This window comes from Branchiostoma floridae, chromosome 1 (assembly GCF_000003815.2).
Source record: "Branchiostoma floridae strain S238N-H82 chromosome 1, Bfl_VNyyK, whole genome shotgun sequence".
Classification (NCBI taxonomy): domain Eukaryota; kingdom Metazoa; phylum Chordata; class Leptocardii; order Amphioxiformes; family Branchiostomatidae; genus Branchiostoma; species Branchiostoma floridae.
The window spans coordinates 31405454-31431295 of NC_049979.1; the positions used below are offsets into that span (position 1 = coordinate 31405454).

General features: G+C 41.3%; 5 protein-coding genes across 8 annotated transcripts; 3 read left to right on the top strand and 2 right to left on the bottom strand.

Moving 5' to 3' along the window:
- The first annotated feature begins 51 nt into the window (after positions 1–51).
- Positions 52–6136, top strand: LOC118431035 (failed axon connections-like). 2 transcript variants are annotated; one of them, XM_035842121.1, is made up of 9 exons: positions 52–480; positions 1280–1390; positions 1769–1944; positions 2123–3316; positions 3484–3699; positions 3944–4149; positions 4529–4640; positions 4871–5008; positions 5323–6136. In XM_035842121.1, the coding sequence occupies exons 4-9, from the start codon at positions 3278–3280 to the stop codon at positions 5488–5490; spliced, it is 879 nt and encodes a 292-aa protein (XP_035698014.1). In that variant the 5' UTR covers positions 52–480; positions 1280–1390; positions 1769–1944; positions 2123–3277; the 3' UTR covers positions 5491–6136. The 2 variants fall into 2 exon arrangements, with proteins under 2 accessions (XP_035698014.1, XP_035698005.1); XM_035842112.1 differs by lacking the exon at positions 52–480 and adding an exon at positions 507–874.
- A 50-nt stretch (positions 6137–6186) lies between these two features.
- Positions 6187–14022, bottom strand: LOC118430996 (E3 ubiquitin-protein ligase synoviolin-like). The gene is made up of 14 exons (XM_035842045.1): positions 13802–14022; positions 13545–13637; positions 12465–12617; positions 12247–12295; positions 11607–11710; positions 11038–11164; positions 10638–10737; positions 10280–10345; positions 9856–10100; positions 9438–9581; positions 8984–9157; positions 8637–8817; positions 8251–8444; positions 6187–7986 (listed from the first exon to the last, which is right to left on the bottom strand). The coding sequence occupies exons 1-14, from the start codon at positions 13928–13930 to the stop codon at positions 7823–7825; spliced, it is 1923 nt and encodes a 640-aa protein (XP_035697938.1). The 5' UTR covers positions 13931–14022; the 3' UTR covers positions 6187–7822.
- Positions 14023–14308: 286 nt separating this feature from the next.
- Positions 14309–17467, top strand: LOC118431018 (speedy protein A-like). Of its 2 annotated transcripts, none has more exons than XM_035842101.1 (8): positions 14309–14699; positions 15002–15260; positions 15487–15545; positions 15742–15827; positions 16212–16383; positions 16724–16870; positions 17043–17196; positions 17329–17467. In XM_035842101.1, the coding sequence occupies exons 2-8, from the start codon at positions 15002–15004 to the stop codon at positions 17406–17408; spliced, it is 957 nt and encodes a 318-aa protein (XP_035697994.1). In that variant the 5' UTR covers positions 14309–14699; the 3' UTR covers positions 17409–17467. The 2 variants fall into 2 exon arrangements, with proteins under 2 accessions (XP_035697994.1, XP_035697986.1); XM_035842093.1 differs by having other exon boundaries at positions 14311–14699; positions 14937–15260.
- Positions 17468–17883: 416 nt separating this feature from the next.
- LOC118431005 (tRNA (adenine(58)-N(1))-methyltransferase, mitochondrial-like) lies at positions 17884–21346 on the bottom strand. Of its 2 annotated transcripts, none has more exons than XM_035842069.1 (7): positions 20227–21346; positions 19733–19908; positions 19484–19598; positions 19127–19218; positions 18780–18964; positions 18433–18510; positions 17884–18250 (listed from the first exon to the last, which is right to left on the bottom strand). In XM_035842069.1, exons 1-7 carry the CDS (start codon positions 21160–21162, stop codon positions 18192–18194), a joined length of 1641 nt encoding a protein of 546 aa, XP_035697962.1. In that variant the 5' UTR covers positions 21163–21346; the 3' UTR covers positions 17884–18191. The 2 variants fall into 2 exon arrangements, with proteins under 2 accessions (XP_035697962.1, XP_035697951.1); XM_035842058.1 differs by having other exon boundaries at positions 18433–18522; positions 20227–21345.
- Positions 21347–21462: 116 nt separating this feature from the next.
- On the top strand, positions 21463–25392 carry LOC118431008 (carboxypeptidase A4-like). Its single transcript, XM_035842083.1, has 7 exons — positions 21463–21686; positions 22600–23332; positions 23556–23657; positions 24042–24214; positions 24358–24453; positions 24622–24720; positions 24839–25392. The coding sequence occupies exons 2-7, from the start codon at positions 22642–22644 to the stop codon at positions 24992–24994; spliced, it is 1317 nt and encodes a 438-aa protein (XP_035697976.1). The 5' UTR covers positions 21463–21686; positions 22600–22641; the 3' UTR covers positions 24995–25392.
- The last annotated feature ends 450 nt before the right edge of the window (positions 25393–25842 follow it).

Sequence of the window (25842 nt, forward strand, 5' to 3'; positions counted from 1 at the left end):
AGTGAAACATTGGTACTTGTACAAGAGATGCCACCCTTGGCCTGTCATTGTCACACGTGTCAGTCTTTGTCTCTTGATAGCACTCAGTTTTATTATCACACAACGACTAGTTATGTTTTCCCTGCATCTGGTAGAGAAAACATTAGTTTTGGTAGTGTGCTGTTTTTATTTCTTCATTCTCTGTCAGTAGCTAATCATAGCTTAGAATTGTATTAGGCTGTTAGCAGTATATTGTAGATATGAGCAATTATATAGGGCTACGGGTAAAACATTCTGCATTTTTGCGAAAATGTTGCCTTTCATGTTAACATGTTTTTGTTGCAGTCTTTATAGGAAACATTGGCAACCTTTTGTGTACACATGTTCTGATAGGACCTCCCATGATAGGTTTGGGAATGGGCACAAAGTCCACACATACCTCACCACATGAGGTGATCAGGTGGCGTGTCTCCTCCAGGTCGGCATGTGCAGAGCATAATGGTATTTGTTCAACATCATAGGCTTTTTAATTACAGAAATATGAAAAAGTATACACTTTGAAGAGCAGATATCGACTTTTCCTTATGTGATAAGGATGATACATTGTATTTCTTTTCCACAGTTTCTCCGTTTGATTATGCAACCTATTTAACTAGTAAAAATCTTTCCTTATGCGCACCAAAATGGTTATGAAGCGGGACGTTAACCATAAAATTGAATCAAAATGCTGTGTGTCTAATACAAAGGTCGCGACAGGACAGAGTGGTCATAGTTCGGACATAGCACTCTGACAGTGCGAGGGACATCATGGCTCTCAAATTCATTTTGTTTCTGGCATTTTGTGTGGGAATCTCCGTCATTTTTGGCAGCCCCGTACCAGTCTACAAGGACTGTGGTAGGTCCAATATTGTTTTAAGGCGCGAGCACAGTGAAGCGTGAGTAAGAAAATTCGAATTCGGCAAATTTGTTTTCTTCTGAAGGACTTATTATTGCAAAGGTCGTGTATTGTTCCTCGCCTTCTCTTCAAGATAGATACTCTCAGAGTCTAGCGCTACTAAGAAAAAGTAATGATGCATATCAAATGTTGCAAGTTGTCTCCTGGGTAGAGTTAAGCACCGATGGACTAAAAGATACTAGGTAAAAGATACTAAGTTAAAGTATACCGATGACGTGATATTTTAGGCTATTAACGGTTTATAAATGAATGTGACTGAAAAGACTGTAGTTTTACGTCATCGCTCAGAAAGGTATTCATGAATGCCACTTCTTACGGAACGCTGTACGCGTTATATTTGTACAGGATCCAAAGCTGGGGCAAAAATCAACTCTATTGACATCACACCATGTGCAACTGAGCCATGCCCGCTTGTGAAAGGACGCAACGTCTCTGTGATTCTCGGCTTCACCACGAGTCAGTATATCATGTTTTGTCCAAAGATCGCATTGCCACCACTAGTAGTCAATTTCAGATCAGTGAGTTAACCGTATTAGACTACAGAACACTTTGTCTGACTCGCGGGATAAGAGAACCCGAATAAAAGTCTCTATACATTTCGTATACGATCTTCAACTAGTAACCGTGACTTTTTTTAACTGACTCTAACAACGACCAAGGACTTAATTCATCGGCGCTGTATACAGCAGACGGACAAGCGTGCAGTTTACGCGTTTCCATAGTTATGTGACTTTACGGAACAAAAGTTGCTAATATCGTATCAAATAACATTAGTAAGCAATTCTCAGTATGATTAGAATACCCTGAATATAGAAGTCTTGTTATGTTTTTCAGACAAGCAGATAACGAAAGCCAGTGCTATTGTGCACGCCATCTTAGGCGGTGTCAGGGTCCCGTACCCTCTCCAGAACCCGGACGGATGTAAGGATTCAGGGCTGAAATGTCCATTAGCTGCCGGCGGAACTTACAACTACACATCCTCCCTCCTAGTGTCAAAGACTTACCCGTCGGTGAGGCATTATACAAGTGATAGATGATTCTAATGGCGCATATCTAGACCCTGGTTGTCATTATCTGGACACAATTACAATAAAGACAAATAAAAAGTGTTCCTGCCTACAATTTGATGAGAGCATACGATTTGACTTGACCTCTAACGTTACTGACGTCCCTCCCGATATTTTTCAGATCAAATTGGTGGTTGAGTGGGAAATAAAAGATCAGGACGGAGATGTCATCTGGTGCTTCCAGGTCCCCGCTCAAGTTGGAGGCTAAGTTAATAAGTTGGCACGTCACACTATGGAAAGTCATCCTTCTTTACCTATCCCTCAGAATGTACGATATGGGAATATATATATGGGAGTAAATTGGAACCTTTCAGATGATTCAAATAGCTCGTTTCGCTATCATCTATCTAAAGCGCATCGTTCATGACGGACTTATCGGGGAAATGTGTACTATACCACTAAGTTGCTTTCGATCACCTATTAGTAACTCTTGCGTTCTTTTGTACTGAACGGTGAACATGGCTTGGCCATGGTGCTTCCCTCAATAAAGTCTACGGTGTTAAAACTACGCATATGACCAATATTGTCAGTGATTGAACTTTGCATATTGACTGTCCAGTGCCTGTCACCGTGTGCATACATTTTGTATTGTTTTTACCTATGATAACTAATCAACTAATAGGTCAACCGATTACTAATCGTAAGGGGACATTTATAGATGATGCTGCCAGCTGGAAGAGTAGCTCACTGGTGACAATATTGTGGTAGCAGAAACGTATTAAAAATCAGAAAGCTGGTGAATTATCAATCAATTTTAGATATTCCAATTGGAAACAGAGGCAAGGCAAAGTGAAGACGAAGTGAATGAGTTAATTTCCCCTGTTGTACAGGAGCCAAGGGAGTCTTTTTAAAACGCTTTGTCGCGGGGGTGGGAGCGCAACGCTGCTCTCCAACAAGATCTCTTCAGTGCTACTTGCAAAAGATATTGGATCATATTGGAGACTATCTGAAACGTCTGGCCATTTTCAAAATCATATCCAGTTGTTCAAGTAAATGCTTTTGGGCGTAAATGGACAGCGTAATTGCGACATGAGACCTTTTAAGTTCCATCACCCCCCAAAGCACTGGACTACCCCCTTGCGAAGTGGCATCATCCAATACTCAGGAAGGTCAGGGGTCAGTTCTTAAGGCGGACAGGTACTGCAGGTTGGGTCGTCAGAACCAACTGTTACGGTTGTGTGTACGCCAAGTATAATGTGAGGTGTTTTCCGGAACAGCGGCCAAGGCGTTGTCTAGTCCTCCCAGTCCTGTAGTCTGTCGACATTCAGCAGTCAACATGGGCTGGCCAGACTTGAACTTGAGTAGTTCCACGCAGGTCTGTGTGCGTAATTGTCTCCTATATTCAACGTCTATTGTTTGTCTCCAATCCGAGCAATTAAGGGCTGCTGTAACGTTTATATATTGAGCTTTCCGTTAACAAAAAGTTGAATTAGTTTCAGTCCACCATGTGACAACTTGAACTGATTCAGTACTTTTCTGTAGGTGACTTTATGCGTAGCAACAGGTTGTGGGGTGGTTATGGCAGGCCTTCTTACCTTAAGACAGCTGAAGAAGTGGAGGATGAAGGGAAAGAAGACGGAACGCAGGAAGGATGTCGTGTACCTGCATGGCTTTCAACGTATGAAGTTCACACCCAGCTTAAGTGGGCCCTGTCTGAAGGTGGAAACGTGGCTGAGAATGGCTGGGGTCAAATATGAGGTCAGAGGCCTCTACTAAAGAAGCTACTACGAATATACCTGTAGTTCCAAAATTGCTTAGATATTTGTTTAACATTTTTTTTCAGTGGTCTGAATCAAGACTTTCTAGATGGACCTTGCACACCTGTTTCTAAGTTAAAGCATGCATGGCATTTCCCAAGGGATACTTTGATTTTGTATTAAAATATAAAAAAGTTCATCAATATATTTGTAATTGGCATTTGTGTTAATATCTACTCCCCTAGTTTGTTGATGCCTCAAAAAGTGGTCAGAGGTCCAAATATGGACAGCTGCCCTTTGTGGAGCTGAATGGCACAGAGATTGCAGACTCCAACATCATCATCCAGCGGCTGGCCAGGCAGTTCAACGCAGATTTGGACGCTGACCTTTCACCAGAGCAGCAGGCTGTGGCACTGACCATCTCCCGTATGGTGGAGGAGCACACCAAGTGGTCAGAACCTTTCATTGCATGTTGAATGGTCATTTTTGTATTACTTATTAAGTACTTTTAATATCCATTGCTTTTAAAAACGATGCTAAATAGGGATATCATGTCAACGGACGGTGCTGATAGCTATCATTAAATATTTTCAACACATTGCAGTCAACTTGACTTCCCTATATACAATGTACCCTGTTTAAAAAAATGGATATTGGTTACCCTGCAGCTGGAGGGGAACTAGCATTACATTTTCGTCAGTGGCAGTCACTTTTGAATTGAATTTTTCTCTCAGTTTAAAGATGATTTTGTAGCTAGATTTACAGCAGCATAATTCTTGTATATCCACCCAAACCCCAAAGTGCTAACCCAGGTGAACCTGTGTCTACAGGACCATGTATCAGTACTATTTTGTGGACCGTCTGGACCTGTTCACTCAGCTAGTGGGGTTACCTGGGCCCAGGATCATCCACTGGCTTATACGCAACAGGGTCTCAAAGATGGTGAGGATTTTTTTTCCTTTTAAACTTACTAGCAGTAGCATGTCTACCTTGTGGTAGCTTTTCACTACTGTTGTAGCCTTGATTTGAACGTATTTGCCAGTTTGGTAAGTGATGCCAGGCTACACTAGTAGTCCTAGTAGTGTCACTAGAAACACAACAGAAATAAAAGACTATAAATTTTCCTATTTTGTGTTGTGCTTCTTAAAGGTTGTCTGCTGTTTTATGTGCAGATGCAGACCAAGTTGTACCACCAGGGTGTTGGCAGGCACAGTAAGACAGAAGTGTACCAGCTGGGAAATGCTGACATCAGGGCACTCTCTGCACTGCTGGGAGACAAACCATTCCTCATGGGGACCAAGCCTACCACAGTAAGGGGCTCAGTATCTATTGCCCACTGCTAGCAAGACAAAATATTGTACTTATTTTAAAGCAAATATGTCTGTTTAGGACGTGTTGCATTTATCTTGAGTGGGTAGCTAGTTGTTCCTCAAAAATACCAAAACTCCATCCTGTTTATCATGTTGCTACAAGATGCCAACATTACTCATAATTGTTTATCTAAAGATCTAGATTAACCAATCATGATTGAAGACACATTAATGAGCTGGAATAAGTCTTGAAAATGCCATCTCAAAAGAGACTATCTGCTGGATACTTACCATTTGCTACCCTTGAAACCCAGGTTGATGCTTCAGTGTTTGGACAGCTGGCGCAGGTGGTTTATACGCAGCTGCCGTCACCACACAGGCAGGTCATTATCAACTCCTGCGACAACCTGCTGGACTACTGCGACAGGATCAAGGACCAGTTCTACCCAGACTGGGAACTGCTGTGTGCTGAAGGGCACTGAAGATTAGTGTCATGGAAATGCCAACTACTGTTTGTGTGTTTACGGTGAAAAGCTTGAGACAACAAATCCATTAAAGGGAATATTGTTACAATGCACATGTAATTACTCATTGTTGATGTTCATCTAGACTAAAGGGAACTTCCAATATTAAAGCATCACAACATGCTGACCTCACCCCATTATATAAAACTGAATGAAATCTATATGATGTTAAGGACAGCAAGGATACTGATATTACTGTGCTAGAACTGCCAATGTGCTGGTATGGGACTGAAGGAAAGTAGTGCTCTGTAACTCTTAAGAGGAACAGAAAATTCATTGATGCTGCTTTGTACCTGTGCAGATGATGTCAGAGTGAAGGTTTGGTAGGTAATTTCAGTTGGCTTTTCAGTTGACTTGATGTTTGCAAAGTGGTATTTTTTAAACATAACATTGTGCAGGCAGTGGCATACTGGTACAGGATGATTGTACTTTTCATTGAGCTTGCAAATAAGACCTCTGCTGTATCATGTCTAAAATTTGTGGTGTAATATAATCAAAGTGTGCTGTTTAAGAGAAACTAAGAATGTGGTCACAAAAATGTAGATATTCTAGATCTTGCTGTACTTTTTGAACATTCCTATGCAAATGAAAACATCTAAATGGAGTTTCCCCATGTGTGGTGCTTGATTAACGAAGACATGAGACAGAAACGAGTTGGGTGGTAAATATCATGTACTCTATGATATTGATCAGAGCTTTCACTTTCAGAGAGGTACAACTGGGTGCAAATCCCAGGGCATGCACTGATGATACCTGGTGATATTTGGCACTATACACACCCTGCATCAAAATATACAAATACTACATGTATGTACATAAAATGCAGTGCAGAATAGAAAGAGCAGAACACTGACAAATCATGGCATTCACACGAAATATTCAATTCAGCAACATGCCTAAAGAATGTGATATACACAAATGTACATAGCCTACAGCAATGGCATTAATTTCTAAGAGAGCTGATTATTCAGCATAGCAAATAATGGGCTAAACAAAAAGTAGAGTGGCTCTTATCCAGTCCATGGTAATTGCTATTGATTATACATTATTGTAAACATGCAATTTATCTTACCTAGCTAACAACAACAACAAAATTCATTAATTCATATGCTATGACATGCTCAAAGCTAAGTAATGCGACAGCCTGAATGCTTGTTACCAACAAGGTTTAAGTGGGAAAAGAGTCCATTAACAGCTATTTAGCATCTGGTGGGGTATCTTGATAAATGCACAAAAATAACAATTTCAAAAGTCAAGACTGTAGACAAAAGTGCAAGGGCGAGTATAACTTTATACATTCATACCTATGACTGATCATATGGTGTATATGTGGCAACATCATCTGATTAGGTTTGACTTCCCATACTACTACCCAGTATCTACCATATGTTTAATTATATGGTTGCCCATACACACGTGTGTACAAAGGTAATTACAAATCCATTTTAAACTCATTCTGTACAGATATTGCAGCTTAACTTACCGACATATTTGCACTTTTCTTAAAAAAGACACCATCATTACCTACAAGAGAAGACGTACAAACTTGCCCTAATACCTACCAGTAGATGTAAACTTTCCCAATGACTTCTTCAGCTTCCAAAGAAAAAAAGTTTTGCTTGAAAAAGGAAAACTTGTCAATTGACATCTACATGCCATAACCTGTAGCACACTGCAGTAGCTGATTGGCTACCCATTCTCTATGTCTTATGGGACTAGGCAGAAGAGAGGAGATTAAAGGTATTTCACCTGAGAAGATGCAACTTATTTATTAGAAAGAAATTACCATATTTACTTAAATATCTCTTCTCTTTCCATTTTTACTGGATGAAATAAGCAAATAAATAGTCCAGCTTGACAAGTGAGACCACTCTACCTTATTTTAGTTTATATGTACATGGCTCTTTTCCTATCATTTAAACAATCACAAACTAAATCATGAGAAACAACACCATGAACACAAGCTTTCAAATTGATGATTACTAGAATATGAAAATATTGCCTTACCTAAACTGTAAGTACCATGGGGTGATTTTGTTTACTTGCCATTCCCTATACCTTAAAATATTTGTATGTACAAACCTACCCTAAGTTGTTTTTATCAATACATTGGGTCTGTGAACCTACCAAAAGATGCAAAAGAAAAGTGTTTTCTCTACGTCTGAGATGTGACAGCTGATGATGAGTCAGTGTGAGGACCAGCATCATGGTGATGTTTGTTTTGTAGTCTTTTCCAGGGCACAGCATGTCTCTATCTACAGTACCTATCTAGCTGTAACCATCCCCTATGCTAAGGTTCTGTCTCCTCTTCTTCCCCTGGCTGTGATGATAACCTTTCAATTCTCCGTCTCCGAATTTCATTCGCATCTGTTTCAGGCGGCACCTCTGTGTCCTCCGGGATAAGCGTTTCTGTTTGTGGAGTAAATCCCACTGCACCTTCCAGCTCACTCAGATCTAGGAAAAGTCAATATGATATTCATGGTTTAATGTTGCCTGGTCTAATGTTTCAAATGAAATACATGTACTCATCACATATCAACTGCAACTGCAAGCAAAATATGTACATTTTGTTCAAGCACATATAATTGGCAATAAATTTTCTTTTGCATAGACAAAAAAAATGTCTTGATCGCTCAATTCCATTTCCACAAGGCTGGTCAAAGCTGGTAAAATCTTGAACAATACAAGGTATCACGAGTCATCAAGACATACACATACCTCCTGACTCTTCCTGACTCTGCCCACTTTCCTCTACTGCGGGTTTCTGTCCTGGGCTGCTAGGGGTCTCTTCTCGTGGTGACATCTTACTGGAAAGGACACTGGTTACCTCTGTAGTGTCTGCAGGCTGGGTGGTGGTAGCTGTGGGCACAGGGGAGGAACCTTGGCCTGCAGTGGTTGCAGCTACAGGTGTTCTATAGAGAACAAGAAAACAGTGTTAAGGGAGAATATTTCATGTATCGGGGACTTCAAAGACAGTATTCTGTAACCCATTTAGTTTGAATTTGAAAATATCTCTTCTGTATATGCTAGATCATACCCAGGAAGTTTAAACTCAAGCTTTAACCTTGCTTGACGATGACTACTGAAATAAGTGCAATACTGACCCCAGTGTTGCCATGAGGGAGGTGTACTGCTGCATCTGCACCATGGCAGCATCCAGCAGTGTCTGTATGCTGCGCAGACACTCCACCCGAGCCACCAGGTGCTGCCTCTCCTGGCCCTCCATCGCTCGCAGCTCCTCCTCAGTCATACCTGAGTAGTTAGGGGAAGGCATGGGCGGTGGGACTGCAACAGAGACAGGATTACTACGTAAGCTTTGTGAAATTATTTCTGCTAACTCAATCCTATGGTAATGCTTACAGAAGACAACATGACACAAAACGGGAAGACTGTGCTGAAGTCCTCACAACACTTTTGTTTTCTTGCATTACAGGTTGAAGTATTTGCTTACCAAACGGTGGTGGTACAAAGAAGCCTGGCGGCATCATGAAAGGTGGAGGCAGGCCAGGCATTGGTGCACCATGTGGAGGGGCAGGGGGAAATGGTGGGAGTCCTGCTACTGTGGGCAGAGGGCTGCCAGGTGGAACAGATGTCATAGCAGGTGCTGTGGAGCCAGGTGCTGCAGCTGGATTAGAGATAAATATTGGATAAGGACGTATGCTAACTAGCAAACAAATACCCTAACAGAATGAATTTGCATCGGCTGGTACAAATTGGACCTGTATAACCTACTAAGAGCCTTGCAAAGTTTTGTTTTCAGTTACTGGCAAAAAAAAGACAGACTCAGTAGCAATCACATTTGTCCTGTTGCTGACTTTTGCCTGGTGAAAGCTCCAATTCCAGGAGTGCAGGACATAAATGTCATGTAGCTGTTGTGACATTAGGACCAGACTAGCCCAGCATACCTGCAGGCTGTGTAGCAGCAGTGGTTGAGGCAGCAGCCTGGGATGTTCCAGCAGAAGGTGGGGTCTGGGGAGGGACCTGGGGCACCTGTCCCGGGTGCACGTGGGGAGGTGGCCACATTGGGAACCCAGGAAATACCGGGGGAACTGCAAGGTGTAAAGAATGAGAAAACATGCTTGAAATCATTGCAAAATCATGAAGATTCACAGTGTGAGGGCCATTCATCTGTGAAGTTTAGGGACTACCAGGAACAAAGGCAAGGCAAAGAAATGTAGAGTTAGTTCTACTAAAATTTGTACCAAATTGCTTTCTTCAAAGGTAAAAATAATCTTAGAGTTTTGTTTGCATGTGCAATATGTTTAAGCTACAAACCCTAGCACATTGAAAATAGAATAGCTCATAATTGATATAGGTACTGACTTTGCTGCGGTGGCTGTGGGGCTGGTGGTGGCTGTGGCGTGGCGTTCTGCTGCGGTGGGGGAGCCCGAAGCACGTCCATCCGACAGGTGGGACACGTCTGCTGACGCTGGAACCACGAGCGCAGACATGATGTGTGGAAGATGTGGTTACAGGGCAGCTTCTTACTGGCCGTCACCATCTCCTCACGACAGATGATACACACATTGTCAGCCTGGGCAAGCTCTTCTGGGGTGGCATCAGGGTATCTGGGGGAGGCAGGGAAAGCAAAAAAGGAATTTTGAAACACATGTACACTAACTGACATGGAGAAACTATCCACAAATTAAAAATAAAGTTCAACATGAATTGTCAATATCTATGTCTTAAACATTATCTAAAACATTGTTTATCTTACGACTTGAATACTTTTTGGCAGACTACTTACAGTGTGTTCATGTTCCTGATGGCTCGTCTGGACATGATGACATCATTCACTGCCTTCTTGAAAGCTCTGTAAAAACAACAGTTTACATTTAGTGTCATCTCTAATACTAGTATGTGATTTTGGCATGTTCATTCCATTATACGCTCTGTTAGTGGTTGCACCTAGGCAGAGCAAAGGTGTTAAGTTTGAAAAGCTAAGTAGGAGTGCTGACACTAGAATCTATTACATACTCAGCACAGTTTTTTAAAACATAAAATGATGTGCAATGGCACTAATCAAGTATCTTTTATTGGTCAAACATTGTAAAACAGAGATATTCACTGTACATTATCTATGAAGACAATAAGAAGCGACTTACCTGACAGTAAGGTACATGGGTCTGATGGCGAACAGTGGGAAGGTGTGCACCTTGATCATGATGATCATGAAGGCCATATACAGCAGGACCTTCACAAACCCTGTCAGTATAAGGCATCATTGTGTCAAAACAACATTTATGCGTAAATAATTATATGTATATATAGTGTCTTAAATTTAAGTTGAATGACTAGGCCAGTGCAGACTAAGGCTGGTTTCAGAATATGGTTTCTGCTTAAGTAACTGCATTTAACTTTTCATTCCATTATAATTATAGTCCTAAATGGACCTGTTTGGACCACCAATTTTTTACTTGCCCTCAAAACTGTCACAGTGGGCACAAGCCATGTATGTGGTTACAGGTACTCTATAGCCATATCTAAGCTCATGATCATACACACCCATGGTCAGTTCGGTATATAGGAGGTAGACAGCCTTGTTGTCCCATGGGTTCTCACTCTGTAGGTCGATGGTGTGTAGAATGTACTTCACAAAGGTGGTGATTACCATAGTGAGCAGGATGGCATACTGTGGGAACACACAGGAGATTATATATTTCAGTACTTACTAGTATGTCCTGGCAACGTCTAATGTAAGGAATGATCCAACACATTTGTGCCAGTAATATATTGACATGAAATAAAACAAGTTGCCTCAAACGTTAGCAATTTGTAGCAAAACAATTCAGCTCCATAAAGCAAACTTCAACAGCTGCACCTCTAGAAGAGGACTAACCCATTCTTACAACAAAACAGTCAGAAACTACCTCCTGCTTGTAGTCTCCAGGAAAGATTAAAGTCACAATTCATACAGCTCAAAAAGATGATGATTTCATTATCATGGCAGCTGAGGCATTCAAATACTGCACTTATTGGATACAAATTCCGACTAAGACGTTGCCAAAAGGTAAATACAATACCACTATGCCACTTAAGTCCCAATCACTGACAACCCTTCAACCACAACGCACCTCAAACCCAAAGACAAGCTGCACAGTAGCTCCTCTGATAAGCGTGCTGTGGTAGGCATGGCTGATGAACATGGCATCCAGACATCCCAGTACAAGTAGTAATGCTAAACAATGGGAAACAAAGCTATTACATCAGAGGTAACAACAAGTCCATGTGTACATTAGGTGGCCAAATGCTTCAACATCTCCCCAATAGATTCGTGTGTAAATAGGTATCTAAAATTCACTCTATACATGGGCTCACAGCAGGAATAAAATGAAACATTTACAGAACATAAAATGTATGTACAGTGTTCATGATTCTGCATCAGATCACAACTGTCCACATATCTATGATATTGAACTTTTATAGAACATTCCATGAATCTATTGTTTGCAGAACACTTATATGTAAAAATATTGATTTAACGACTTAAGCATACTGAAATTAGCAGGCTAGTGCAAGAGGACGAGTGAGTGAGTGAGTGAGTGAGTGAGTGAGTGAGTGAGTGAGTGAGTGAGAGTGAATTATGACACTTTCAAACAAGGCTGGATTTGAGCTGGTGGAAGAAGAAGTACTGTGAGTGATAAGAGGGTGACACCACAGGCAGCGAAGCCCAATTCACCTAGGAATCATCAGGTATGATAAGACGATACTCACATATGACTCTGATATGGAATAGCCAAGAAATTACAGGACTTCTCTCCATCTGCAGGAAACAAGTCAGATTCACAATGGTTTTTACAGTGCACAACATCATCAATATGGATGCTGACTGAAGTTATAATATGAACAAACAACGAAGATTATCCAGAATTATCTAAAACCAAGGAAAATTTCATTAGACTGGCTCTTGCAGACTGATTACTTATACTCACATAGTCCACTCTATCCTCAGCTAGCCAGTGGAAGCACTTAAGGAACAGCAAGAAGGTGAAGAGTGCCACGAATCTGGGGCTGAAGTCATCCCTGAAGACCGTGAAGGCTAGACAAGTCTCTGTCACAGCGTACCATGACCGCTCTATCAGATGCTGTACAGTGAAGATCATACAATAAATGTCACATCTTTATCACCAAATTTCCACCAGTTACCAGGGGCTGAGCTCTAGGTGAAAATAGTTATCTACATAGTACTTTTGTTTAATTCCTATCTTGTGTTAACCATAGACAGGCTGCTAAAATACTGTAAATGTATTTCAGTTTGCGGGGATTTAATTTCGCGGTAGCGGGAAAAAGGACTTTTCGCAGTGGATTTAAGTTCGCGGTAACACCATAGACTGCAATCTAATATCATAATAGAAAAATGTTCGCGGTGGTTTTAAATAAAACCGCGAACATTAATCCACCGCGAACATTTCTGCATTTACAGTAGTACTCTTTCACATAGGATGTTATGATATACAAGGTTCTTGTACGATGATCAGTTGGTTAGTTGTTGGCCAACAGGACAACTAATTTTATCAGCTTTTTAAATTTTCTGTGTGCGCACATTCATGAGTGACTTTAAGTGAGTTCTTGCTCCCATACTGCAACCCCTAGCAGCGTCCTTTGAAACTACAGATTACATAAGCTACCCAATACAGTGGAAGCCAGTTAATTGCACAACGGACAATTGCACACTTCTGTTAATTGCACAAAATCCCCAAATTCCCTGGTGGTGCAGCCCAGCTTAATAACTTCGCTTTGTTGCACAATTCAGATAATTGCACGAAATGCATTGGCAAAGTGGGTATGCATAATTTTAAGCGGCTTCTACTGTAGATACAAATTATGATACATGTAACAGGTGGGAATAATTTATGCTTCCCGTTGAGCTTTAATCATGCTCTACAATTACAAATACTATCTACGTAAGGTTCTTGTCAATGGTTCGTAATAACATCATCCCACGGTTAAAACAGCTGACGCCTTAGTTGACAATAGACCAGGATGCGAGTGTACCGGTACTGGTGACCCACCTCCATCTCAGCCGCTCTCAGCTGCCCGAAAAACAACTTGCGAACCAGCTTCCCCATGAGGATGACGATCACGAAAGCTTGGATGTACAGCACCTATAGGGAAATCGGGATGTTTCGTATAACTATTAACCTTTTCTGAAAATTTGTACCAAATATATAAACTGACGAAAACCGACAGGTGACACGTTGCATAGGATAGACTGCACTGTTCAACAACTGATCTGACATGCAGACGAAAAATGAAACACGGTACTCACAGCCATACTTGGATTAGACTTGGTCAGGTAAACTACAGAAGGGTAAAATTGTTGTTTCTGGTAGTATGCATTTCCTATGACTGCCGCAGTTAGGCATAGACTGCCTAACGTTAGCACTACAGCCCGCATTTTGCCTGATTGTGTTGAACGCTCTCGAGACAAGAAGTCAACACAACATGGCCGCCACCGCCCGGGACGTATTCGGTGATCTCCGTTCTTCCGAATATTTCCTTATATGGAATAATGATTTGGCTGGCTGTCATTGGATGGATTTATCGGACTATACTATTAAAGTATTTCTGGGCAGAACTACATTTACGTCATTTTTATATTCTTAAATTTACAGCATATGGATAGAAAAATGAAAGTTGTAATATTATATTATATCAAATAGTGCAATTTATCGCCTTTAACCGTATTCATGAACATAAGATTATTCTCTTTTTCTATCGTATCCCCATCCCGACAAGTATGTACATGTCCTTTAACCAAATATGGCTCTTATGTATGGTGCGCAAGCGTGAAATAGCAGACGGCTTTTTCCCGCGAAATTCGGAATTTCTGTCAGCTTCGAATCGTTCTGAGATTCTGTCAGGGAAGCGCCAACCTTGGACTGAGAGGTTTGGTCAGGCCTTGTGTTGGTTCTCTGGTGGTCTCCATTCAGCCTAGGCGATGTTTTCCGGCTACAGACGCGCAGTGCAGACACATGGGTTATTTCCCGAACAACTTTCCACCCCGTCCAGACAGACTGAACAACGGCGGGCTGTTGTCAGTCGCGAAGGTTCCTCAGAATGTCGTCTGCAGGCGCAGGAAAACGCCGCCCATTCTGAAGTAAAAGGACTTCCCAGAAGATCCATCATGACCAGTTTCGATTCCGATGCAATGATGTGTGACCAAGGTAATTAATGCCTTTTTATCGCTATAGTATTATTGGTAAGTATGTTCTTGTTGGAATTTTTTATTTGTCTCTTAATTTTTATGAAGTTATGTGTTTTAATGAGCCCCAAACCGCCGGGTTGTAACATAATGCGTCATGATCATGATCATAATCTTCTCATCCTTATGTGCAATGTCTAATGTTACATGTCGAAGTTGGGGAGATATATGGACCATGCAGTTGTCATTCTTGACGCAGATGATTTCTACCGCGAGCCGTATCCGTCCGAAGACTTTGACTCTTCGTTTTTTGCCAACTCTGAGATGAGCATCTGGGACATGGAGGGACAGTCTGAAGAGTGGGACAAGACGGCGGGCCCGTCTCCTCTGGTGGCAAGCAAGCAAGAGACCCCGATCCTGACACGTCCCCTGGTCCCACATGTGGGGAAATCACTGCTCAGCAAGCGGAGCCGGACTCCAGAGAGGCCCCCACACCCAGCTCCTTGTCCTCTGGCAAAGAGGATGAAGAAACCAAGTCTTATTGTCAAAACGACCGAGATGGATGCTTTCTTCAGGCTGATAGGTAACCATTGACAATATAGTAAAATATGATTCAAAGCTAAAAAAAGTATAGGTCTTTTTCTTTTGTATACAGTAAGTTAAATGTCCAATATATTCATTTCTCTTTCTTTAAACTGCTGTAGACCAGCCACAGTGATTCCATACATTGATCCAAGCATAGATAGAAACATTTTGCCAGTTCTCTTGACCATAAGCCCAATTAAGAAATGCAAAAAATATTTACACAGATGATGACCTGATTCAAGACTTCCTTTGGATGGACAGATGTTGCAGGATAGCAGACAAGGTACAGACAATTTGATGGCATATAACATTAGTCCTGGTATAATTACTATAGTACCTTTGCCAAGAAGGCTATTGTATTCTACTTTGGGATTCTGCTAGCCTTCGGTTGTTATTTTTTCACAGCCTTCCACACTGGTATTTGCAAAAAGAAGACTAACTTATGCCATAATATTATATTGTTGTCCCATTTCTTTTAGTACTTGTTGGCCATGGTGTTTGCCTACTTCAAGAGAGTTGGATACTCTGTGCAGCAGTACAACAGGATGAACTTTTTTGTGTCTCTGTGAGTACCTTCTGTTGGCAACATTTTCATCAACAGAATAAATCATAACCACCAAATAAGCATCTGATGCTATGGGAAATGAGTCTGTAGCAGATTTAGATTGATGAAGATTACAATAATCTGACATACTAGTAAGTTGTGCATCAGGTTTATTCAATAACATCTCAATTTTCTTTAAAGAACACATGTTATTGTAATCACACACATATAGAAAGAGCAATTTAGTATGGTCTGTTGACATTGAAAATCCAAATTGATTTTGTGCATCATGGAAGGTTTCACAACCCTCCATCTTAAATGGTAAAAGTCCAACTATAGTGCTACAATTGCTTTCCAAAATATGTTCAAGTTTCTGAAATTGATACTGTCCTCTTTATGCATCAGCTACCTGGCCAATGACATGGAAGAGGATGAAGATGACATGAAGTATGAGATCTTCCCCTGGGCCCTTGGTGTGGACTGGAGGAGCCGGTACCCACGTTTCCTGAGGAGGAGAGACCATCTGTGGGAGGCCATGCACTACAGGGCAGCTGTCAGCAGGAAGTGCTGCGAGGAGGTGACACATAGTTTTATATGTACCAGCCATGGCCTACCATTGCATATCTACAGATAAATGTGCCAAAACATTTGTCTACAGATAAATGTGCCGAAAAACTTATCAACTTCCTTCCTTTCCAACTGCCTAAGTAACTCAGTGCATTACTTGATTATCTTATACTTCCTGAATCCTGATTAATATCTAGTTGATTGTTGTTGCTTATTGTTATGGCTGTCTTTTGCCTCAGTTTCAGTCTAGCCAAATAAGACTTTTTACAGAATTTATCTAAAAAGCAGCTTGTAGTCAAATTTGAATATTCCTCCCAGAATTATGATAGACACCACCTGTTTTTTTGCAGATCATGCTGATTGCTCCATGGCACAACATCTGGCAGCGTCTGCGCTCTGACAACCATGCAGGGGCAACACGACACTACCCAAAAGATGAACATGATTATGAACCAAGGGGACCAGGCTATGAGCCAATATACTGTGCCCCTTGTCAGGTAGAGATGATTTCCTGATTCCTAGACAAGTTTCCACATACTTACCCAAAACACTGGTAGCAGTTACAGATTGGAAGTTGGAGTTCAAACACTATCAATTCCCATCATTTGTTATATTTCAATTCTACCATGACAGAAACGAGAGAGAAAACTTTTTTGTGATTCTGTGTAGGGTGCAGTGGGAGACATTGACAGCAGCAGTGACGGCTATGAGTCTGACAGCCAAGCCAGTACCTACCTGTACCTGTCAGAGACCTCAGAGTCATCACAGGAGGATCCCTCCCTCTCCATCGCTCCAGAAGACTGGTCCAGCTTCAACATGCAAGGTAACATTTTCTGCATAGTCTCGATTGACTATTCATGTTTAAGTCAAGTTTCAAACAATAATATGAATGGAGTTTACTTGTTATGAGGAATCTCAATGGAAGGGTGGCAACTCATAATTATGTGACTTGCAGGTCTGAAGAAGACACTACAGACAGACCCTGTGCCTGTTGGAGATGATGCTGACTCCATCTGGGCCAGTAAGGAAGAGTGATTGGATTGTGGCTCAAGTTAGTAACATGGCTTATGCCTCAGCTGTGAGAGGGATTCTTTTAGAAACATTCATGTTCAATTGTTTGTGTGAGCCAAAACTGTTCAAAAGTCAGAACTGCTGATGTGATAAAATGACAGACTTATGCATTTTTTTCCTGCTATGGCACTGAACATAGTGAGCAAAATAGTCTCAGGGATAAAGGCTGATGACTGAAATTGTCAATACTGTTTTGTGCATTTGATTTTGAACTGGTCCATTTACTTTTGTTGATACCAGGGAATGATGATTTGTATTGTTTGGTGTTCATTAAGATTTACTGGTACCACTGGTTACAACAGTTATAATGAATTTGTTCATATCAATTTTAACTGATTTATACTGATATCAGTACAGAAGACGGATGTATAGAAGTCCAAAAAAGAGGCTGGGATAATTATTTATGAATAGTTGTTTAATGTATATTCTTCTGTAATACTATGTACAGAATGGTGATGTACATGTACTATTTGCACAGAAATGTCAGCAAATTAAGTGACCTGTACATAGATTAACATATTGTCTATTAACTCTATTTGGCTGTAGTCAAGCATAATAATATTAATATTTTGGTCTGCAAAATAGGTTCCATAGGTAAAGGAAGGATGGCATCTCTTTCTGAAGAGAACTTGTGTACAGTCAATAAAAGTTAAGTGTATGCCAATGAGGGTTAGTGTGAAGTGAGGTGTTGGTACTGGTTCCTCATAACACAGTCAATTCATGACCTGGCTACTTCTTGTGATTTTGTTACATGGTGAATCTTGAATGTCTTGTGTCAGAGTAGACCCTCAGCTTCACCAAAAACCCTGAAATGAAGAAAGTGTAAAATGTTATGAAAAGAGACAGAGAATATAGTGCTGCCATTTAACACCTTGTGATTGTAATCATTGAACTGTAATAATGGTTTTGTTTTTTGGGAGCGGTAACATTGGTCCTACAGCAGGTTCTGCCTTTAATACTACAAATACTAGAAATGCAGAAACCTTACCAGTATGGTAATCCTGCTTGATAGAAGGTCTGGTCAAGAAAGCTGTGTCTTCTGTTATCTGCTCCCCATTCTCCTCTTGTGTTGAAGATCCTTAAAACAAGTAAAGGTAACAGAAATTAGTCTTCAACTAGAGAAGATGGTACCCTAACTGACTAAGAAGGTGTTCTAGCTTTCAGATTAGTATAACACACATTACTACAATACAGGTAGATGTTTTATGTTTTAATTGACATAAAAAGAATACAAAGAAAAATATATTGAATTTTTTCATATTCAAATTTCCAATGAAAGATGGTACATCACAGGAATTCACCGGCATCATTGACTGCACAGGGATACTTTATTACCTTGTTCCTCATCACTGCTGATCTCCCCATGTGATGTGCTGCCAGGCTTGTAGATGAGTCTGCCTGTGTAATGTCGTGCAGGTGTGACGAGCCAGTTCCTGTGTTCCACCTCTAACACCTGCTCCACTACCACTGGCAGCTGATGCTTCAAAATGCTGGCCACCAGGTCGACCACCTGTGTCATGCTAAGTATGTACATGGAAACACAATGTGTCATACTAAGTTCATGGAAAGACGAGGGTTTCCATATTTTCGGAAACAAAGAAAGAAGCTATCAAAATATGACTAAACAAACCATAAAATGTTTTCACTGCGTCAAAAAACTAAGGCTATTAGTGATATCTTACTTGACGATGTGGCATGCAATCACTTTGCCAGGCTTGATGATAGGTAAGACTGCACGCAATCCAATGTTAGGAGTCAACATATCTAGGAATGCCTGTGAAATAGAAACACTGATGTTAGCTATCATATTCATATCAATTCCAAAACTCATCCATCTGTCAAGGGGTAAACTGGGACAATATGTTTTTATTCCTTTTTCTTTACTTCGGGTGAATTCGGGTGACAAGCATTTCATGATAAATTTCTACGTTTGGAAGAAAAGATTTGAAAGGACGGTAACTGCATTTCCACATCTTCTAGACTAATAGAGGTCTGAGTTTGAACATTAGAATAAAAAGAGATAGCCCTGTGTGACTTACCCCATCCAGCAGGTGTTTGACCTTGTCTGTGGCATTTATCACATCTGCTTGATGGAAGGTCACATTGTCGGGCCAGTCTGTCTCGTGACTCAGCTTCCAGGAGTCCATCCACAGCCTGAACGAACACACTTGATGTTTACAGCAAGCAGAACTCAGTTTGTTTGTTCAAAACTTTAAATCAAATGCAGCTGCAGCAGAACACCAATCAATGATAGGTAACTAGATAAAAAGCATCGCTTTACTGCTCACCTGTAGTTACGTTTAGCTCTGTTCAGGTGATCCTCCTTACTATCAAAGGAGATGACCCTGCCTGTGACTCCCACTGCTCTGGACAGAAAGAGAGTCATGGCACCAGACCCAGTCCCACACTCCAGTACCCAGTCTCCTGGTGACACATCCAACAGGCACAGGGCTGTGTTGTTGTTCTGCAGGAAGAAAAAAGACACAAACGACTAACCTAAGTCATACAAGTACTTTCTTAGCCAGATTTTTTCTGGTTTGCTATGATGAGCTTAAGATGGAAATTCTGTGGGCCTTTGGAGAAATGACCTATTTTCAGAAGCACCAATGGCAAAGGGTTATGATCTCTTACTCTAAGCAGGTGACAGGATATGTGCTTTCTTATATTTTTTTTACTTACAATGTGTTACAGCTGAAGAAATTAAACTAAAAAATTTTCTTAAGTATAATATTCTAATTTCTTGCAGGTTCAACTCAGGCACTGCTATCCAAAATCCTCCCACCTTTGGGTGTGGGATAGCAGCAATCTTCTTCATTTGGAGTGTGAACTCTTCTAGACTCGGGCGGCGAATGATCATCTCTGTGCCAGTTGAGGTGATGTAGGTGTCTCCTGGATTCTTCCCTATGATGTCTTCAAACAGAATCATCCCATGCTTACTGTTGACCTTCCTTTTGTCACCCAGGATCCACATCTTGCAAAAGTGCTGGACTTCTTTCTGTTCCTTCAGCTCCGCTATGATTGCTTCTCCTACCCTGAGGGGCAACTGCTTCACAGGCGATTTGAACACTTTAAAATTTGGTAGATTAAAATTCAAGTCAAATGGAAACAAGTTTGATCTTCCTGTTGAGCTCAAGTCTTTCTCATCTTTCATCCCTGAGAGTTGATCATCATAGTCTTTGTCCATACGGTCATCTTGAAAAACTTTATTGTTTTCAGTTCTAGTCTCGTTACTAGTTTTATGACTTATTTTTCCTTCTTTCAATGACTCACTTTCATTGCTAGACTTTTGAGCAGATTCCATCTCGAATGCACCCAAGTCGGCCGCTTTGCTCTTCCAGAAGTCCGGAGGCATAAATCCTGTAACGCGTTGAAAAGGTGACAGGGGGCGCCCACGCAATCGGCGGCCCATGGGTTGCATACCGAGTTCCTGATCCTGATCTGACCCTGCAGTTGGTTCTTGTGGTGAATCCGATGGATAGGAAGGCTGGGGAGAGGATTCTAACATTTCGCTTCCCTTATTCTTTTCGTCCTCCAGCCTACCTTCCTGTTGTTTCTCATCTTTGGCATGGTCTCTTTCCGTCGAAAACAGACGAGCAAACAGAACACCCGGGGACCTCTGATCATAACTTTGCCCATTTTGAACCATCCGTTTCCGAACCCGGCACACAACTGCCTGGCATTTCAGATGACATCCCACATGTCGGTACAGCTGCATCATAATTCGATCTGTCTTTTGAACCACGAACAAATAACATCACAATTCTTCAAAGTTGGCCTCAACCATGCATTTTTCTTCCACCAACAGTGCGACCATGCGTCCAGCTGAGGGTTGCAACTTTTAACCTTTGACAGAATATCTCATTATGTGGTAGGGGCTAAACGTTTCTCAAAGCAGGCTAACAGTGGATCATCTCGCAACGAAGCAATGTTGTAAATTGTAAGATAGTTAACGTTATATGTTTTCAATTGATGGTATCAATTCACATCTGCTAAGTATTTACAGGTCAATATTTTTTTCAAGAAATTGCCACCCCTATTATGACTTGTACCATTCCGGTGAATCTTCTTTCAGGGTGTTTTGGGATTCACATTGATTGATTTAAAAAGCTGAACAGAAACAGATGGGGAGGCTTTAGGACAAATATACAACGATCACACGAAACAATATGTTGTTGGGTCCTAAAGAAGGGACGAAGATGAGTGTCGTGTCGTGTAGGTGGGAGGAAAAAGTCAGGTTATGAGGTGAGTGTTTAGATGCTTGTTCCATCAAAGAGGTTCCACCTTGGGTACCTTGGGGAGTTGGGTACATGATGCATATGTGTAGTGATATGGGATCATATTGTAGGAGGGTGGCAAGGTTCTACTTCTAGTTGGTGTGCAGTTGAGGTGTGGGTTCTGCTAGGCTAGTCCTGCAAAGAAATTTATGTATACTGCATGTTATTGTATATGATCAAAGGGCATGTTTGCTGTAGTCAAATATATCTGGGTTACATCTCCATCATGCATCAGGGTGTTCTACAGATGATTTGTTTTACCAAGTTCCTTGGTTTTCCTCACAGTAAGGGATTGAACTACTAGTATATAATCCCTTTCACAGAGATCAGAACGCATGTGCGGCGACAGGAATTCTAGGTAATATGTCAATGGTAAAGTCCTTGAAAGACAAAACACTCGTTGTCTCAACCATTGTTTCGATTTGCATAACATTAACAATGTCCCGACGGTTTTGTTTCTTTTTTTGTGTGTGGCCTTTACCTTTGACATATTACCTAGAATTCCTGTTGCCGCACATGCACTCTGATCTCTGTGAAAGAGATTTAGCGAGAGGGGGTGGAGAGGACTGGCGCGTAGGGGGAGAGCTAAGGAAAAAATGATCCAAGGGGAGGGCCAAGGAAATTTTTTCTCAGAAATGGCAATACCTGTTCAACACTAGGAAACTACACCGTATGTGTCTTTTGGAGAGTTCCCTTGTAGGAAATGGCAGATTTTAGACAGGCACGATGTCAGAATATTTGCGGATCTCCCTTGCAATGCTTGCGCCTTTGGCAGACTATATGGTGAAGTCGAGTTAGTGTACATATATGCAAGGAGGTTAAAAAAAAGTTTTTTTTAAAACCTCCTTGATATATGATATATTTTCTTAATAATTTTTCAGGATTATCAAATTGATGTGCAATATCCTTGAAGAGGAATCATCATGACTGTGTACAGTTGTAGTCATGTACCCCAGCGGCTGGGGAGGACCTTGTGCAATCCCCTCCTCCTACTGTACATATCACTGCTACTCCTCCTGACCTGGTTACCACAGACACAAAGTCGAGACGTCAAACCTGTCAAGGAAAAATACCTGCCTGACTACACTGTGTACCACAACCTGACTCAAGTTGGAGCTCACATACAAGAACTTGCGCAGAAATTTCCTGCCTATCTTAGGTTAGACACAAGTTACCGTTCCAGAAAGGGACGACCGCAGTACGTATTGAGAGTCTCCAACTTTTCAGGGAGCTACAGTATCCAGCATAGCACGGAGGTCGGAGTCACGCCGGTGAAGGCTCGCATCCTGCTGGCTTACGGGGAACATGCACGCGAATTTTTCCCAGTGGAGAGCATGTTTCACTTGCTACTGAATCTGACAGGGGGTCTGACAGCAACAGAGGGGAGTCACAGCAGGGCATACACTAGCGAGATTCTGTCCAAGATAGACCTGTTCATAGTCGGCATAGTGAACCCAGACGGTAGACATCACGTGGAACAAACTAAGAACTACTGTTGGCGTGGGACGAGTACAGGAGTGGATCTGAACAGGAACTTTGACTGGCAGTTTGGCGGTCCTGGTAGTTCGGGGGACCCTGAGGATGAGGAGTACAGGGGATCAGCTGCATTCTCTGGTAAGGACAGCCTGATACATGAATGAGGGTCTGATGGATTGTGCTTGTGCTTGTTGTGCTTGTGATGTTATGTGATTTTGATTTGCAATTGCAGGGCTCTATATACACATTTTAAAAATCTCTTTTAGATTGAAATTTCTAAGAAGTTTATATGATACATGATCAGTGGCCTTGGCCTTGATGTGAATTGACCTCTTCACCATGTTGCCCTTTTCCCTTGTAGAGCCAGAGTGCTTGGTGCTGACAGATCTGGTAACAAAGTTCCAGTTTGATGCTTTCCTGTCTCTACACTCAGGCACAAGGGACATCTACCTCCCATTCTCTGGTCAGTTGTGACAGGCTAACTCCACTCTGTCCTACAACAATAGAAATTAGAAAAATGTAAACTGTCCATGCTTCAAATTTACAGTATTGCCAATTCAAGGTTGTTCCCAGCCTAGTCAAAAGAAGATTATAATGCAATTTTCAGTATAAAATTTTGGTCTTGTTTGGTGGCCAAATTGAACAGGATCAATTACTAGTATTACTGTAGGTAAACTAAAAGACTATGTGGGGGTATTTCATATCTTTGTATTAAGTTGCTAACTTCTCAATTTAGATACAATGTGTCTCAAAGATTATGAATCCATTTACTAAAGGCAGTACATGTAAAAGTATATAGTCCAATCCATGAAGTGAACCAGGCAACTAATTATCCCCATTGTTGTAGACTCTCAGTCCAAGCATGAGCAGAGGAAACCTAAGAACCTGGCTGACCAGATGCGCTTGGCCAAACTGTTATCTGACGCTATGGTACCAGAGTTCCAGCACGGGATTGGCTACGAGCTGAACCAGTACACAGCAGACGGGACGTCGTTCGACTACATGGCAGGGGTAAAGGAGGTGAGTCAGACATTATTTACAGCACTTCTTTCTCCTTCATTACAGGTGATGATCTTACTAATATTTAGGATTGCTTCGGTACTTCATTATGAGCATGGTGCATGTCATCATCAGACACACATGACTGTCTATTCTCCTTCCAGCTGCCTTTCTCCCTGGCAGTGGAGATGTGGGGAGACCGTGACAGTCCCAGTAAAAGGTGCTTCGACCTCTTCAACCCTCCCAACAAGGATCTGCAGGTGGGTCAGTATAGGTCAATAACACATTATTTGGATGGCTACCGGTAAAAGCTTTTCCTCTATTCTTGTGGCTCTCTATTTTTGATGTTTGTCTCAATATTGTACATGTACAGTATTGAACCTGAAAAGTTTCTTAAGCATTAACATTAACATTATGTCCTTCCCCAGACTGCCCTGGATGAGGTCCAGCCGCTGTATGAGACTCTCTTCTCCTACCTGAGCTACTGGAAGGAGCGCCAGGCTCGCAGCCCATTTGGAGTTATCGAGGTAACAGAGGTTTGAAAGCAACAATGTTTATGTCATCCTTGGTTATTCTAGCTGCAAAACTACTAGTATCAGTAAGACTGTACTTCACCAAACTGAAAAGATGTTTGTGTTTCTGCAGGAGCCGTCCATGTCTTTTATGTATTTCTGCCTGTCCATGACGGTGTTGTTTGTCGTGTTTGTGTGCATGCACCGCCACCTGCCATCATCGCTACGGGCATTCCCCAAGCGCCGGGTCATCAGCATCAACCGACTGTGGATGATGTGGAGGGACTGACCTGACCTACTGATCCGCAGGTAGACAGTAGAAGATCCATTTCCAAACATGATGATTTCAGAGAGAACTATTTATTGACAAATCATAAGTCAAATGTTAAGCCGATAGGGCAAAGTCCCGAGCAACTGATGGCCAATGGCAAGAACTATTATTATGGAGGAGAAAAGAATGGGAGTTTTCATTCTCTTGGCTTGCCACTCGTTAATCGGTAATAAAGGTTTATTGGAGGACATCTAACTGCTCAAGTGTCATTGAGTAATCCTTGTATGTCAAAAATCAATGTCAGTACACCATAAGGAAAGTCTGCAAAATTATGTTGCATCACTAATATGAATCTGCAAGCCTGGGCTTGTGGCTTGCTGACTGAGATAATAAACTTGTGCTATAACCTTACAGAATGCTTGTGTATTTGTTGTAATTGTGTACAGGAAGGTCACAAATACGGGAAGGTCACAAATACATAGGCCAGGTTGACATGTTGAAGTAAGTTTAAGAAAACTTTGACCAAGATGAAATATGCTGCCAGCCATACTGCCAGTACCAAGTGAACCTGTTTGCTATTGTCCAAATTGAATTAAGATATAAGCTTTTGTTTCATATGTTATACAACAAATCTTTCAAAGAACAACACTACCTTTCAATTACAACTGTTTTTATTGTAATAAATGTGACCTGACGTATCTATCTTTATCATACATACATACATACATGAACAGCTGTACATCTTGCACCTGTTGGTCAGTTCTACAACTAAATTATTACTGGTAGCAGTAATTAAACCACAAAAATAACACCAAATTGACAAAAAGTTACATTCAACACCTACAGACCAAGAGGCTGAAAAACAA

Coding starts and splice junctions, on each gene's coding strand:
- LOC118431005 (XM_035842058.1), bottom strand. CDS start 21,162: ATGATGCAGCTGTACCGACATGTGGGATGTCATCTGAAATGCCAGGCA. Junction 19,599..19,732: donor AGAGCTAAACGTAACTACAG/GTGAGCAGTAAA, acceptor GTGTTCGTTCAG/GCTGTGGATGGACTCCTGGA. Junction 19,219..19,483: donor TCAAACACCTGCTGGATGGG/GTAAGTCACACA, acceptor TCTATTTCACAG/GCATTCCTAGATATGTTGAC.
- LOC118431018 (XM_035842093.1), top strand. CDS start 14,474: ATGTTTTCCGGCTACAGACGCGCAGTGCAGACACATGGGTTATTTCCC. Junction 14,700..14,936: donor TGCAATGATGTGTGACCAAG/GTAATTAATGCC, acceptor TTCTTGACGCAG/ATGATTTCTACCGCGAGCCG. Junction 15,546..15,741: donor GTTGCAGGATAGCAGACAAG/GTACAGACAATT, acceptor CATTTCTTTTAG/TACTTGTTGGCCATGGTGTT.
- LOC118431008 (XM_035842083.1), top strand. CDS start 22,642: ATGACTGTGTACAGTTGTAGTCATGTACCCCAGCGGCTGGGGAGGACC. Junction 23,658..24,041: donor CATCTACCTCCCATTCTCTG/GTCAGTTGTGAC, acceptor CCATTGTTGTAG/ACTCTCAGTCCAAGCATGAG. Junction 24,215..24,357: donor ACATGGCAGGGGTAAAGGAG/GTGAGTCAGACA, acceptor TTCTCCTTCCAG/CTGCCTTTCTCCCTGGCAGT.
- LOC118430996 (XM_035842045.1), bottom strand. CDS start 13,930: ATGCGGGCTGTAGTGCTAACGTTAGGCAGTCTATGCCTAACTGCGGCA. Junction 11,711..12,246: donor ATTCCATATCAGAGTCATAT/GTGAGTATCGTC, acceptor CCCATTGTTTAG/CATTACTACTTGTACTGGGA. Junction 8,818..8,983: donor CTTTGTACCACCACCGTTTG/GTAAGCAAATAC, acceptor TCTCTGTTGCAG/TCCCACCGCCCATGCCTTCC.
- LOC118431035 (XM_035842121.1), top strand. CDS start 3,278: ATGGGCTGGCCAGACTTGAACTTGAGTAGTTCCACGCAG. Junction 3,317..3,483: donor ACTTGAGTAGTTCCACGCAG/GTCTGTGTGCGT, acceptor ACTTTTCTGTAG/GTGACTTTATGCGTAGCAAC. Junction 5,009..5,322: donor TGGGGACCAAGCCTACCACA/GTAAGGGGCTCA, acceptor CTTGAAACCCAG/GTTGATGCTTCAGTGTTTGG.